At 42.8% G+C, this 17,065-nt stretch overlaps 1 protein-coding gene across 1 annotated transcript in view; it reads right to left on the bottom strand.

The window, feature by feature from the left end:
* Nucleotides 1–17,065, bottom strand: part of inpp4b (inositol polyphosphate-4-phosphatase type II B) — a gene marked incomplete at both ends in the record, with an annotated part of 343,288 nt that overhangs the window by 134,881 nt on the left and 191,342 nt on the right. Inside the window, one exon of the mRNA XM_080722305.1 lies at nucleotides 2,175–2,280. Coding sequence (XP_080578431.1) covers nucleotides 2,175–2,280 — 106 coding nt within the window. The remainder of the gene's footprint in view (nucleotides 1–2,174; nucleotides 2,281–17,065) is intronic.

Below are 17,065 nucleotides of genomic sequence, written 5' to 3' on the forward strand. Positions count from 1 at the left end.
CTACCGAAAAATAGCAGATGTACAAGATCACAACGCGGTGCGAGCAGAACAGTTTGAGCTTGTTGATTGGGTATTTTTTTGTTGCGTGACACCGTCGTACTATGCATTATATAATTACACTGTTAAGAGACGGTACACATTTAGTTTCCTTCAAATATTTTCCAAAAATAAAAAGGTTGACTTGCCTTCTGTCTGTCAGTGAATGCCACCCTTTATTCAAAATCTACAAAAACTGGTGCCAGCCATTTTGCTTAATTTTGCCTTTTTATGGGGGCCAAAATCATATTTTGTACTTAAATTACATATATAAATCTATGCTTCTATCGAAAGCCACACTACCCCTCTTACAAAGGAAAACATGTATATTTATATATATATATCCTATCATTAGATTTGGGCTTCAATAGAACATGTGTAAGATGTCCTTGATCATCATCATATGTGTGTGCTGTGATGGGCCCTGTGTGCAATCTGGAGTGCAATACCATTTGAAAACCACCAGAGGGTGGTCTCCCTACTATCTGATCAACTAACAGAAGAAGGAAGAAGGACGTCCATCTTTTTTTTGGTTTGGGCCTGTTGTTTACATTTTGGCCAGGCCTTTTAGCTAGCATGCTACCACTTCGGAACCCTGGCGATCGCGATCAAGGATAGGTAGAGAAGAATGGATGGCACCGCTGGAATCCTGAGAATTTTCTGCGTTTTTTTGAGTACTTATAGTTCGTCAGGGATGCACGGGAAAGTGTATAAACGAACGTTTTAGATAACATTTAAACGGCCGGAACCAATCTTCGGCTATACCGATTTTCCGCCGGACTGTGTTACACTGGTGCTACAGTCAAATCGGCCGTAATCGCTCAGGTCACGGAGGCATATGGCCAACTTCTAGAGCGATTTTTTTTGAAATTACAATTATGAAAAAATGATAAAACTTTTGATTAATTAAAAAGACGTAAAAGACGTTTATGGCACCGAGGTCCAAAGACGTATAAGACGTTATGGCGTTCAGTGAGTTAAAGTACTGTATTTGAGGCCCTGGTCAAATGTATTTAATGGAAAAAATAGATATGCATTTACTGTAAAAAAAAAAAAAAAAAAAAAGGAGAGACATGGAAATGTTAGCCTATAGTTTATAGTATAGTTTTACAGTAGGCTATTAATTATTAATTCATGAATAGTACTGTAATTATATATAATATATATATATATATTAGTGTCTCATCAATCATGTCTTTCCACAAAATAACAGAAAAAAGCTCAATAGTGGGCTCGATAAAAGCCCGGCTCGATAAGCAACATCGATAAGGTGCTCATTATCAATAAAGAATAACGAGCTCCATCCCTAGTGCTTCTTCATCTCAAGGTACTATTATAGTTTATTGTTTCATTCGTTTTTGTATGTATTTTGTTAAGATAAACAATGTAAATATTTTAATAACCATATAATAACCAATTCAAGTTAAATGCTGCACTTTGTCAAAAATGACATGACGCGTTGATTTTTGTGGGGACCCATAAAAATATCCCTGGGACTCATCCGAAAGACCCTCCTTGGGTCCCGGGACTCATTACATTAAAAACCTATTAACATCACTGGATTAAAGTAATGACTGGAGAGACAGATAATAGTGTTTCTGTTCTGATCATTTACATTGATTCTCATCTTTGTCTGTCTCGTCTCCACTTCTCTGTCTATCCATCTCACCCTCCCCCCTCTGTCTGTCACTCTAGATATAGTCCATTGAAACAGAAATGGTGTGTTTGTGTATAAGTGCACACTGTGTGTAAGCTTGTAAGTTACCTGTATTATAAGCATGTTTGTTCAAGTCTACGTGTGCGTGTGCGTGCGTGTGCGTGTGCGTGTGTGTGCGCGTGTGTGTGTGTGTGTGGTGTAAAAATAAGTTGTGCAGCTGTTTTGGAATAACGCTAAACATCTACAATGTATTCCTATAGTGAAGTTCTGTGACAAAACTGAGCACTTTGGGGAAAGAATGCATGGAGCTCTGCGTCCAGTGTAGACATAAACGTGTCGTACACCCATTGATTAACATGGGAGCATATGAAGTGCATACGCTCCATCCACGTTTCCTCTGCTTGCAGTGTGAAATGACAAATTATTACTGCCGTAGTACCGTTTGTGTTGAGATTGTGCATGCGTGTGAGCGCGCACTCACCTTGTGGACTGGCAGCTCAGTAGTGATGTGATCCACATCCTCCACCTCCCCCATGATCATACGACTCACCACCACTGTCCCAGACGCACACACACCATCCGAAGACCTGCAGACAGGGGAAGAGAAGAGAGAAGAGAGACTGAATTTAATTGAGAGGGAAGGCAAGAGAAACAATGTGGCATGACGGACAGGAGATTAAGGGTCAAAAAGAAAGAAAGAAAGAAAGAAAGAAAAAGAAAGAAAGAAGAAAGAAAGAAAGATGCATAGAGTGGACAGTACATTAATAAGGAGGGTAGAGAAGGAGTAAGAGAAAGCAGGAGGGAAAGAGTGAGATTGAAAAAGACAGAGAGAGAACAATAAAGAGAGTGAAAGAGTAGATTAGTCAATCAATCGTCTTTTGTTTGTTGTCGCACACTTGGCAGCCTTTAATCATTCCTCTATTATGTTGATATGATGCTGAAGTATTGCACCCTGTTGCACACTGCTTTTGTCAATTTAACAAACTTTCAGTAACCATGCCAATAATACAGGTTAATCATAGAGGGAGACGGTTGCATTCACATAATGTGACCTTTTGTAGCTTTAAAGAGAGAGACTAAAATATAGGATATACTTCATTAAGCCCACACGACCTTTCTATACAATGGTGTAATAAATATGTCAAAGGAATATTATAGCCATCAAAACAAATTCACAGGAATCACACATGTACATACAAGAAAGCCAGTGATTAGACCATCCATTCTATAATTAGGGAGGTCAGTCAGTAGGTCAGTCAGTAGGTCAGTCAGTCAGAATATGCATTTCCACCTTTCTCTCTTCAGCAACTGATCCCAATTTTCACATGGCATTGGCCATTATCATTATACAGACGATGACGGAGCCCGATTTCCATTTTTTACCAAATTCAAGCTATTAATTAGCGTTTCTTCACCACTTCTGTACAGCACAGCCTGTTCAGCTCAGCCTGTTGTCAGGTTACGGTCCGTTCCTCCAGGCCATGGGATCCATAGCCCCACACACACCTCTCTCACAGTTAGGAATGTTGCAGTGAAGAGACACACACTCTCTCTCTCTCTCTCTCTCTCTCTCTCTCTCTCCTCTCTCTCTCTCTCTCTCTCTCTCTCTCTCTCTCTCTCTCTCTCTCTCTTCTCTCTCTCTCTCTCTCTCTCTCTCTCTCTCTCTCTCTCTCTCTGCATGCATGGGTCATGCATGCACCGGGTCATCTTTCAACGGGTATGGAAAAACTATGTGGAGTAGTATAGGCATACATCCCCAAACCTCTATTCACCTAATTCTGCTGTTAAATTATTTGTATCCATCATAAATATACACTCCTCCATGGGCTGCCTCCTTACATTATGATGCTCCCACATATTCTCACGCACGCACCAGTTACAGTAACTTTCCCCACAACCCACACATATTTTGGAGCACATATCTTTGAACGGGTAAGGTCTAGTTATATATTAAAGAACAGAGAGAGAGAGAGAGAGAGAGAGAGAGAGAGAGAGAGAGAGAGAGAGAGAGAGAGAGAGAGAGAGAGAGAGAGAGAGAGAGACATGTCTCTCAGACAAGTGGCAGGACAGACATTTGGTCTTCTTTGGACTGTACCGACTGCAAAGTGGGTTTGATTGGGTGAATATATTATCAGTGGGGGTTTCAGGTGGAATTGAAAAGTGTAACCCAGGTCGGGGGACCTCCTAGGTCCTAGGAGGTTCATGCATCTATCATATTTTGTGTCTGCTTGATATGTCCATGAGAAATAACTATAAAATTGGGCTATAAAGTATGGTCTGAATTGGGCTTTAAAGTATGGTCTGAGTCTGAGTTTTGCATAATCTGGACTATGAAAGGCACATTGTGCAGACAGTCCACTGGCTCTGTAACTGTGTACAGTATGTGTGTGTCTGTTCTCTGTTTTAAAACACTACTTAGGAAACAGTTCAAAGATGTCCGCTGATGAGCCAAACAGAACCTGGCAATATGTGAATTAAACTGTCTAGTAGACAAATCAGTAGGCTTCAATGAAGGAGAAACCTATATGGATACTTGCTGTCAATATTCTTTGTGGGTCATGGCACACAACATTAATTATTAAAATGTTTGTCCTAAAGGTGGCACTAAAGGAAAGGCTGATGGATCATCTACAGCACATATGTCAAACTCAAGGCCCGGGGGCCAAATCAGGCCCATGATTGAATTATCTTCGGCCCACGGGATGATATTTAAATACTATTAGAACTGGCCCACTGGCCACTGGTATATTGCACATGCAATGCCTTGGATTCAAACCAAGGTCTCCCACATGAAAGTCCAACATCTTACCCATCAGACCAAAGGGATATCCCTATGTACTGGGGAAAATATTAGACTTTTGATGCCATCAGGCTGAGGCAATCTCATTACTCTATTACACACACATGCATTGCGTGCACACAGTGCATTGACGTGTATTCGAGGGCCTGTGACCACAAGCACGCGTTTAAATAAGCATTGAACCACTCCGGCCCTCAACTTGTACCATTTTTTTTAATTTTGGCCCCCTGTGCATTTGAGTTTGACATCCCTGATCTACAGTAAATGAGTAGGGATTCATCATCCAGGAGCATGAAGGTGCACACATCACATTCCATAAAATCTGCAGTTTTTAGAGATGTCTTGTTTAGTACCAAAGTGTTAGACAGATGGACAGACAGACGGACCAACACTTGCAGGAATAAAAACAAAGATGGAGAGAAGAGACGGAGATAAAAGAGAGAGGATGGAAGCCTTTCTCTAATAGTATAGGCCTGTGGTTCCCAAGCCTTTCAGGTTGAGACCCAAAAGAGAGACTAGATGTTCACTTCGGGCCCAAATGAGTGAAAACAGCAGATCTACAAGCTCACAACGTGTCGCTTTGCGGCACGTTGGGAGTTTGTAGATCGGCTATTTTCACTACTTCTTAAAGATTTGTTTTCTAATTCATGGCATTTTTTTGATTTTCTTTTTTTTTCTTCTTCATGAAATTACGGAAAAGAAAAAAAAACATTGAATTTTGTTTGGAATTCATTAAATATTTCGTCTTTTTTGTGAAAGTTTTTTTGAAATAACATACAACATATAATAATAATTCAAAACTAAATGTAGGAAACAAATAACTAAGGGACCCATAAAACCCAGACCCAGTGTTTGGGAACCAGTGGTATAGGCAGTTCTCTCTGGATAGGTCCACTCATTACTCTATTGGACATTCTCACTTCACTCCCCGACTAAAGTGATTCGTCAGTCTGTTTCTGGCATGGCACCAAAGACTGGCGAAATTGTAATGGTGTTTGATGATAGAAAGTCGGAGAAGTGCGAGAACATTCTGTTATTTTCACACCTAATCCCACATGACAGCAGTGGTTGAGGTAGTAGGAGAGAGGTCAGAGATAGTCCAGTAATCACAGCTTTAATTAACAGCCATGCAGGTGTGTTGTGTCAACGTGTCAAAAACATAATACTGTGTATATACTCACACAAAATCAAACAGTCTTCACATTTCACAGAATAATGAATCATGTGGAATAATTCCATACACACTAATTGGTTCAAATCAAACTGGACAAATCACAGACGTTTTCTTTTTAAGCAGAGCACTGTTCTCAAAGTGGATTCCAGGGACACTTTTGGTTCCTTTGTGGGGGGTCTTAATTGACCCATACAAGTCTGTAACTCTGACAGTGTACAAATGGAACCAAATGAACCCAGACGGGTTCATTTGGTTCCATGTGTACACTGTCAGAGTTAAGGGGAGATCTTGACACTTGAAAGTTTTAGAAACACTGATCTATAAAAAAGGAGCTCACACTCAGCAACATTTTGTTTCAGCATACAGTATAATCTTATTCTTCTAGCATGGTGATGGGTTATGGAAGGAGACACACACGCACACGCACACACACACACACACACACTCACACACACACACACACACACCACACACACACACACACACACACACACACACACACACACACACACACACACTGCTTCCAATAAATATGCCTTCTAGCTGAGAGGTCAAAGGTCATCTTGTTCAAGGTCCCTGGAGCTGTTCAGTGCTTCGCAGGAAAACATGATGACGCACCAGATATTGCACTGATCTGATATACTGTAAGCTTCTTTTCTGTGGCTTCACCACCACTCAGAAAGAGACCCAACCTCAACGGTTTCAATGGATTCAGAGGAAAAGTCACAAAGTGGCAATATGTCCCTCAGAGAGGGAACATCATGTATGGCTAGTTAAAATGTCCATCAAATAACCCAGTGAATGTACCTTGACAGACAGAGGGAGTGTTTTTCTTTTATATATCATGCAAAGGCCTCCATTCCAGTTTCACCAGCCATGGTGGTATGATTAGGGTGCTGATAGAAATCTACAGTATTGACACAAAGACAGACATTGAACAAAATCTAAACTCAAATATGAGTAATGGCCACATCAAGGCAGCAAAGTCTTGTCTCTCCTAGAGAGACCCTAGACAGACCCATCCCTAATTAGCACTCACTCTGTCCCACTCCACCCGCCAGGAATTATGGGACGTCACATCACAGGCAACAGTCCAGAGAGAGAGAGAGACAGAGAGAGAAAGAGTGTGGGGAAGAGAGACAATGAGAGAGGGAGAGAGAGAGAGAGAGAGAGAGAGAGAGAGAGAGAGAGAGAGAGAGAGAGCGAGAGAGAGAAAGAGAGAGAGAGAGAGATTAGTCAAAAACAGTCCGATGGCGAGAGAGAGAGGGATGACTCCCCTGAGAGTGGATGGGGAGAGCTAGAGAGAAGGGAGGGATGGTGACAGAAGATGCTTTCGGGGGCCCATTTGTCTTCGTCGCGTACGATAGGAAGAGAAAGCTGGATGATGCCCCAAGGGGATGAGAAGGATGGGGAAAGAGGGAGAAAGAGAGAGAAGGAGAGAGAGAGAGAGAGAGAGAGAGAGAGAGACTACAGTCTAGAGAGTTGGATACAGGAGAGGAAGGGTGTTGTGGGATGTGGGGATCTTAAGTTAGTGGAGCTGGGAACGTTAATGTCTTACCGCGGTCCCCAAAGTAGAGCAAATCACATCCGTTGGCTGATCAATCGAATCAGCGTCCCCTGCCCAGACACCTGTCTCAGTGTTTACTCCTCTCCTCATCGTTCTCTTTCCTCTCACGCCTCATCCCTATGTTTTCCCCTGTCACTCTCTCTCTCCGTTTCCCTTCTTTTCTTTCTCTTTGTCCCGTCCTTCACTCCTTCTTGCCTGCCCTTACCCCGCCGTGTCTCTTTTCCCCTCCCTTCTTTCCCTCTCTCTCTCTCTCTCTCTCTCTCTCTCTCTCTCTCCTCTCCTCTCTCTCTCTCTCTACTCTCTCTCTCAGCAGTGCAGTGAGATAAAGTCACCCTGACTTTGAGCAAACAGCGAAGTGTCGACATCAGGGGTCTCCGCTGCACCCTCTCGTAGTACAGGAAAGGAGATTAACATGCGTCTCATTGGGCGGCTTAAAGCCCTCATATGGTGAAACCTCTAGGTGTATGTGACAGTGGCCATCTACTCTTAAGATTGCTCTGGCTTCCATCCGATAATGAAACTCTCCACTTGAGCAAACAGAGGGAGGGCCTGGCGAAAATCTCCTTAAGCTAATTGATTTATGTCCTTTGAGAGATGGAAATGAGAAAGAGACGGGGGGAGAGAGAGATATTCTGCACAAGGTTTCTTTTTTTTTCTCGGGGGGGAAGGGGTCTAACAGGTGTTGTAGCATCAGCTTGGCGTTGTTCAAGTCTTCGGGTAAGAGTTCTCCCCCAGAAGGGGCACACTATCATTGCCAGAACCTCCTGTCCACAGTCAGGGGTGTCGCACTAAATTCTGGGCCCTACAAGGATTCATTGCGGGCCCTCCATGAATGTTCTTCATAGGGGGAGGGGGTTTAACCCATTTAGACTGGGAAGTGGGAACGCATTATTACGCATTATTGTGTGCTTTAACTATTGAAAAATAGCAGATTTACAAGCTCACAGCGCCGGCAACCGAGTGCCGCGCTGCAAGCTTGTAGATCTGCTATTTTGTGCAAGTCTTTGAATATTCAAATCCTAGGTTTTTTGAAAAAACCTGTTTCTATGTCAGTAGTGCTCAAAACCTTTTCATGCGGAGGAACCCCCAAAATGATATGCATTTGGCCACAGACCCCCCATCTCAAAACATTTAGTTCCATGCAGGAACCCCCAGGAAGCAAAATTTGAGTTACAAATGTTCGCTTAAAAATACATATATTCAAAGATTTGCACACATTTTCACGACTTATCAAAAATAGCAGATCTACAAGCTCGCTGCGCGGCACCAAGTGCCGCGCTGTGAGCGCGCTGTGAGCTTTGCTATATAGCGCTGCTATTTTTCAATAGTTAAAGTATAAAATAATCCTCCACCTTGGGCCCTAGTAACTCAGTCCCACTTGTCCCCCCCCTTGTGACGCCCCTGGGCGACTACAAGGGCGACTATCATTGCTAGAACCTCCTGTCCACAGGGCTGCTCTGCCCGCACGCGGTGTTGACCATTAGCATGCTAGCTGCAGGCAGGTTTGTGATACTTGTTTCAATAAAAAGACATCTCGCGTCACGTCGCGGAGGCAGGGATGTTAACTTCCCTGGCAGATATCCTGCTCTGCCATGCGAGCTGCAATCTGTCACCATGGCCATGCAGCGATTGGCCGCAAATGAACTTTGAAAGAAGAAGAGGCTGTCCCATTATCTGCCGTTTCTACTCCTTTGCAACCCCACCCTCATTCTCTTCCTCTTCTTTCCACTCAACTCCCTTTTTCCCTCGTCACCTTACTGTCACCATTTTTCAACTTCTGTTCTGTCTTCTGCTTCAGTTATCTTTGTTTCTTCTACTTTGCCAGAGGCCCTCCCTCCCACCTTCCTTTGCACCCCCTCTCTCATTCCTCTGTCCTTCTGCCGCATTTCAACTAATCATCTCTATCTCTCTCTGTCACGCTCTGTCTCTCTCTCTCTCGCTCTCTTTCCCTCATGCCAACTGCCCACCCTCCCAACATCCTTCCCATCTCTCTCACGCACTCCTCTCTCACACACACCCCACTTCCTCCATATCTCTTTCACTCACCCGTCACCCGGCTCTCCCCGTCTGTCAGAGTTGGCATGGAAACCCGTCTGTTGATTGCCTCTTTTCCCGTGAGCCCGCCCCTCCTTGAATTTATCTAAATGGTCCCCCAACCTTTTTTTTATGACGGCACTTAATCAGGCGGCTTTGTCAAAAGTGACAAATATATAATGTGCTTAAAATGCCCGTGGTGTATTTGGCACAGCTCAGAAAACAATTAGCTTTCAGGGAAGAGCTTTGTGCTTGGGGGCAACACTGACTTTGAATGCAGCCTTTCTGCGGTTTACAAACATAGCTTCTGACGCGGGGGAGGGTGATGTGGCATGACTTGGCATTAATACAAACACACCACGTTGTGTCAGTGTGAGCTACAATGCATATGAATCATGTGCATCACTGTACGACAACCGCTGAGTGTAAGAGTCTATAAAGTATGTCTATAAAATGAAATTGTAAAACCTACTAGCTTGATGCTGCTGTACTGCATTGCATACATTCAGTATCGGCACCAAAGTATCACCATACTGTATCTTGTCAATGTCTTGATGTTTTTAATTCGCTGATCATGGCTTAAACATCTGAAATGTCATCAGTATGAGAAGTGCTGACAGGCAATCGTTTTTAAAAATATATTTTTATTAAACTCTTTAGTTATTAGGGGCAACCAGACTATAGTTCTTGCCTATTTTTCTCATCGTCTGATGTAACCCTTCACCCAATCAGACATCACAATTCCTTGATATTGTGATGTCATCCTTTTCCCCCTATCTGACTGGCTCTGGCTGTGGTTGCCAATCAGAATAATAATATCCAGGCATGTATACGGTCAGACTGTGGTTAGTGTGATTCCCCCGCAGAAAACAATGATTCTCTATGACCTCATGCACACCGGATCCGAATTAGCCGTGCGACGAGTGGCTGCGGCGTTTTTTTCTACGATTCGTGCGTCTTGTCGCATGCGGTAAAAAACTCATCACTCCTTTTATGACTCCTTTTGGGATCCGCAGCGCCGATTCCGCACAGCATTGCACACCAAATCTAATGCGTTTTATTCATGCAGCAAACGAAAAAAAAACTGTCCTGTGTGCAAAGGGCTTAAAGTGATCCCTGACTAATACGACAAATATGCCTTACTACATTATAATTGTCCTCTATAACTACAATGTAAAATTAAAAACACCTCAATTATTTTATTTATTCTAGAAATAGCTAATCTTTCACTCAATAGGGGAAATGCCCGTCACAAGTTGATGATGTCATAAATGTCAAGTGTGATCTATCCCTATGGAATTTATGGCATGCATGTGAAAATAAAAACAAACTTAATACTTCCTATGGTTAATATGAGCATCAAATCAATATTTCAAATGTTTTTGTGTTTTGTTTTTTTGCACATGCATGCCATAAAAATGACACATGACATTTATGACATCATCAACTTGCGACAGGCATTTCCCCTACTGAGTGAAAGATTAGCTATTTCTAGAAGAAATAAAATATTTAAGGTGTTTTTAATTTTACATTGTAGTTATAGAGGACAATTATAATGTATTAAGACATATTTGTCGTATTAGTCAGGGATCACTTTAACTCATCATCTGCTGTAACCCTTCACCCAATCAGACATTTGACCACTTCACACGTGTACACTCCCCCCGTAAATATAACTTGCAAATGAATTTTGTCTTACCATTTGAATTTTCCCCATTCAAGTCAATGTGAAAAGTTAATTCACTAATAAATTAATGGCCATATATGGAGATCTCTGTGTCAGACCTTGTCCCTTTTATGCCTATATACTGTATGGAGATCCCTGATGTCTACTAAAGCAGTCATTAAACTTTCAGTAGCCCAACTGTTACAGATGCGACCGGCAAGGGGTGCATTCAAAAGTATCGAAACAAGGTATCGTTCGTTTTTACGTGAACCGATACTCGATAGTATCGACGTCAGTGAATCGATACCATTAAAAGTATCGCAGACAATACCCAACCCTAGTGATTTGTAAGATTTCTCTATGGGGAAATTCTATTGGTAAAATAATCTCAGGGGGATAGTGCCCTAGCAGCAGTGGTATCAGAATATAGGTGCTCTATAGGCTCTGTTGAATACAATGGAAAATATACACTGCATGGCTGAGGTACTTCCTTCGCCTAATGGCTATGCATGAATGGTTTGGTGCTGACCTAATAACCCCTGAACACACAGACAGACAGACAGACAGACAGACAGACAGACACAAAAACACAATCTCTGGCGGAGAACTATAGAATTTACAAAGATTACAGCAGTGGAAACATGAAAATAATGGTTATTTCTTTATATTGTGAAATGACTGCAACTGTGCAAGTCTATGATTTTAAGCTTCCGCTTTGATGATCTATAGGGCCGCGTTGTGCCAATATTTTGCTGGCATAGTAATCTCTGACAGCAGCTATAGAGTGACTGTGTGGGTGTGGGAACACAAACAAACAAGAATCATTTTTACTTGGCAAACCAAGCTATGTGATGAGCATACACAAGAGGCAGACGTGATTTCAACCAGTTTGTACCACCGGTGTTTTGGTTCACAGCAAACTTCAATTCTGTAGCCTAGTAAACTGACTCCTCCTGCCTTCTGATTCGAGGCTATCAATTCTGCCCATTGCTACAGGGAAATCTGCCTTGCAATAGAATCCTACATGGCCACTTTAAGCACTACCTTAATCAAATTTGCGACAGGGATAAAATTACCAATACTCAATCAAGCAGATAAAAATATACTTGGAGGGGGGGGGGGGGGGGGGAGAGAGAGAGAGAGAGAGAGAGAGAGAGAGAGAGAGAGAGAGAGAGAGATAGCTGTCCAGATATATGATTTCAGCCAATCAATTAGGGCCTGAGTCATAGTGACAATCTGCAGCTGTTACCTTGGCACAGCAATGAGTGGTGAGGCCCTAATTCACTCCTTCAATTTAAGCAGTCCCCAATAATCCAATAAAAAACTGCCTGCTTTGACCTGACCAATCCCGTGTCCAATATGTTTCCTATAGGTCAAAGACTACTACTGATTTCCAACTGAGGGGGAAAAAAACTACATGGGGTTTAGGCAGAGAACAGTCTCAGCCTTAAGAAACCAGAATGTTAAAAGTATATTGGGCACTCTTCCAGATGATGGTCATCATCAGTCTGTCCGGGTAATAAACTGGATACCATACCCAAATACACCTGAGACAATTGTCTGCACTGAAGAAATACCTTTGTTTCATGCCCGTCTGGTCAGTATCATTTCAGACTCGAACGCCCACAAACCCCACCAAAGAAACGGACTACGGTTGGTAATTTTATGTGCCAGTCAAAAGAACCCCTCTATTAAAGCTGGCAGCTCTTGAAACTGTTAAGAAACAGTATGGCCCTGACTTCAGGGTAACAGGTTATTGGGAGGGACTACTGACATGTGTCAGTATCAGAATACAATGTTAGTATTACAAATAATATGCATATTGCAATTATAAATATTTTCTTGTGAGGGCTGAGGGATTGATAATGCAGGCTATACTGCATTCACCTAAATAATAATAATAAAAATCACACCTGTGCGAAGTGAGCATGGTAGCCTATCAAACATGACACACATGCATATATCTCCTTGCATGGGCCGTTCTGTCCGTGACATCAGCTGTGGTGATGTCGGCCTCTGCGTACTTTCTATGGCGTTAGTCTCGTGTGACGTTGGTCTCGTGGGCATAGGGACCTTCACACAAAGCCAGACGTAGGAGCGAGTTTGTGAGGATAGTTCATCAATAAATAACACTTGGACAAAGCGTCTTTACTTCTGTGGTTATCAGATGCGTTTCAGTGTGAAGCCTCCAAGCAGACAGGCTTTAAAGCACCACTGGCTTTAAGCCCTTAAGGCAGGTTTATATCCTGCCTTTTTAGCTGGGAGGAAGCTACAAAAAAACACATTAGCCAAGAACTATTTGCTTTTTGCTGCTGTTTATGTAGACTGTGGAATGAATACCTTTGTCTGGATCTAAACGAGCAAACTCACTCACTCACACTTTCACGCTCTAACGCTCTAACGCTCACGCTTATCCACGTTTATCTATTCACTCGCTTCAGCAACTGATCCCAAAGTTCACATGGTATTGTCCATTAGCATTATACCAACGGTCACGGAGCCCGAATTTCATTTCTCCCAAATTAAAGCTGTTTATTAGCGTTTTCTTAACACTACTACTGCCTTTTAATTTGAAGGGATGCTTGGTGCCTTGGTGCCGCGCCGCTTCCTCCGTAGGCCGCCGCTATTATTTTGAAGGGCCGGGCGGGGGTTGTTTTTGCGCAGATGGATTATCACTTGATGTCATTGTTTACATCATCTAGTCACATGACAGTGTGGGCCCAGAAAATAAACATGGCTGTGCCCAGCCGAGTGCAGTTTGTGTCTGTAAACAGGCCACCCTTTGGATCAAAATGTCTCTTTTTGAGTAAATGAAGTCTCTTTATGGGCCTCTCAATGGATTTACTATGGCGGAGCTTCACTTCGCGTGCACGCCCAACGTGCGTTGTAAACAAAACGCGGACATTACCGATGCGGGTGGGACCGGAGCGACGTACTGTAAGTAATAATACTTTTACAGTAAATACAGTAAGATTGACGGTGCTCACCGTCAACGGCACCATGATTTTAACCCTTTAAATGCCGGTGAGGCTCGTCAACGGCAGCAGAACTGTTAACCACTTCTGTTCAACTCTACAGCCTGTTGTCAGGGTTTACGGTCCATTCCTCCAGGCCATGGGATCTGTAGCCCCCCCCACACACACACACACACACACACACACACACACACACACACACACACACACACACACACACACACACACACACACACACACACACACACACACACACACACACACACACACACACACACACACACACACACACCTCTCTCACTCACAGTTAGAAATGTGCATGTGTCTGTCTCTGTCTCTGTCTCTGTCTCTGTCTCTGTCTCTGTCTCTCTCTCTCTCTTTGTCTCTGTCTCTGTCTCTCTCTGTCTCTCTCTCTCTCTCTCTCTCTCTCTCTCTCTCTCACGCTTTCACCAGGTGTGTTTGATGTGTGTCGCATCTTCCAACGGGTATGAAAAAACTATGTGGAGCAAGCGCATACATCCCCATACTTGTATTCACCTAAATTTGCTGTTAAATTATTTGTATCCATCATAAATATACACTCCTCCATGAGCTGCTCCTTACATTATGATGCTCCCACATATTCTCACGCACGCACCAGTTACAGTAACTTTTCCCACAACCCACACTCTGCTCATATTTTGGAGCACATATCTTCGAACGGGTAAGGTCTCACCGTACGTATCATGTATGATACACTGTTTAAATGATCCAATATGGTGTCAGTGTAACCAATAATTGGTACAAAACCCTGTTGTATCATATCTGATACATCCCGGAATGCACCTGGACCATACCATTTGCACTGCAAGCACAGAGGCTCAGATGGTATGACCCAAAATGCCTGCCACCATCTAATTTGCAACAGCTGACTGCACAGGCCAAACATTTTGCTTTGGAGGATGTTCTGGTAAGTTTTCCTTGTATATCTGTACTATTATTTTGAAATAAGGGTTGCATAACTTGAATGAACTAATGAGTTTTCAAAATTGAGCATTTTAGTTTGTTGTTTACTGTAACGTATAACGTATGTATCATATTTGATACAACAGGCACAGGACTCAGCATTTTGGCATTTTGGGTCATACCATCTGTGGTTGCTTGCAGTGCAAATGGTATGGTCCAGCTGGGATGTATCAGATATGATACAACATCAGGCACAGGACTCTGCATTTACCTCAACCTCAACATAATCATGGAGGCATTTAGAATTGTGCTCTTTCCTACCAAAGTAGCTCAATAAGTGTAATAGTGTAATAAGTGTAATAGTAGTAGCTCAATAAGTGTAATAGTGTAATAACCGACTTGTATAACCCTATAGTATCAAATGTGATACAAAAAACTTTTTGGGATTTTGTTTTAGGGCCTAATAAAGTGTTTAAAAAAAAATCTGACTTGTCTTTCATGGGTCAGGTTTCACAGGGATAAGATATGCACCATAGCAGCGACTACGTTCTGACATCAGAACTGCGAGAACTGTAACATAGGCTGTCACTAGTCAACACTAAATTGGACGCTGGTGGAAATGTAACATAAGGCGTTCCAGGACTACAGACTCTGGCGCATGACAACATAACCTTTCATGATTTTTTAAAATGTACTCTTTACTGCTGGTTACTTGTAATGTTTTTTTTTTGGGGGGGCTTTTTTATGCCTTTATTGATAGTGCAGTAACTACGTTCACGAATTTCACTGAAAAATGGGTTAATAAAAGTGTTACAGCTGATCAGCCAAATGAGATATAGACATACAAGTGATATTACACTGATTGTATATTTGTTCTTGAGCTAATTGTTCATCCTCCAATATCATGAAGGCTAATTTGACCTTTGGGCGATACAAATAAGTCGGTGTGTCCGAAAACGTAGTTACTGCACTCTGCCTTTGTAGGGCAACATGCGGCAAAGGTCGTCCGGATCGGGAATCGAACCGGCGACGCCAGCAGGCATCATAGCCTAGTATGTGGTATGCGCCTTGACCACCAGGCCAGCGGGCACCCCAGTTTCCTGTAATGTTGATGCTCTAGGAATGGGAGGACATACAGTACAGTATGGATGCTCTCACTGTAAGACCTCTGAATATCAGCCAAATAGCAGAATGAGTTATACCAAGCCTTTGGTTTAGAATAATACACCACACGACTACAAATGGGAGTGTTCTGACCAATGTAATTGCCAAGAAGCTACAGCACAGCCCACCAGAGTGAGTTAGTTGAGTGAACGGCACTGAGGCCCACGAGCGCAGCCGTGGAGAACGATGCCGGAATTCTTGCCCTATATAAAGCTGGACGACTGGGCTAAAAATAGTGCCCGTCGGTTAATGCCCGACGAGGACAGATGTTCCAGCGAGGGGGTCACAACGATGGGGGAGTGCCAGCGGACGGCTCTTGGCGCTCACTGGGAATGAATGAGTTTATTATGTGACTCAGCAATAATCGTGCTTTTTTTGCAATGGGGTTCAGACTCAAATCAATGTGACAGCACTGCAGGGCATTGTTCAAAGATCCAGAGGGAGCTGACGAGGAAACCTCTAGGGCCATTTTCTCACACATACTGTACATACGCGCACACCGACATACTGTACACCAAATAGACAAACATTTACCCATTAACCACACTGTACACAGGCACACATGAGACCCCACATGGACAGTAAAACACAAAAAGACTCAAACACACACACACACACACACACACACACACACACACACACACACACACACACACACACACACACACACACACACACACACACACACACACACACACACACGCGCGCGCGCGCTCGCGCACAGCATAGCATGCCTGGACTACCTCCAGCATTTTCTCAAAGACAAACTGTCTCATTTCCCGCACCACGCACTTTCAAGAGAAAACAAAGACTGAAAAAATATATTTAGTCTTCATGTAAAATTCATGCCAACGCCCCAGAGTACACCATGTTACACTCGATAGGAGAAAGAAAATCTACTGCATGTGTTGTATTGGAACTGGGACAGTTATTTTTTAAGATTGGTTAGCCAAATTTTTATCTCCCAAAGATTATTCATAATTTCACAGAGGAAGCAGCGTAATGTGATATTTAAACACTTCGTCATCTGTTAAAGCTATACTGTGT

The sequence above is a fragment of the Nannobrachium achirus genome, assembly GCF_963921795.1.
Source record: "Nannobrachium achirus genome assembly, chromosome: 3".
In the NCBI taxonomy this organism is placed as follows: Eukaryota; Metazoa; Chordata; class Actinopteri; order Myctophiformes; family Myctophidae; genus Nannobrachium; species Nannobrachium achirus.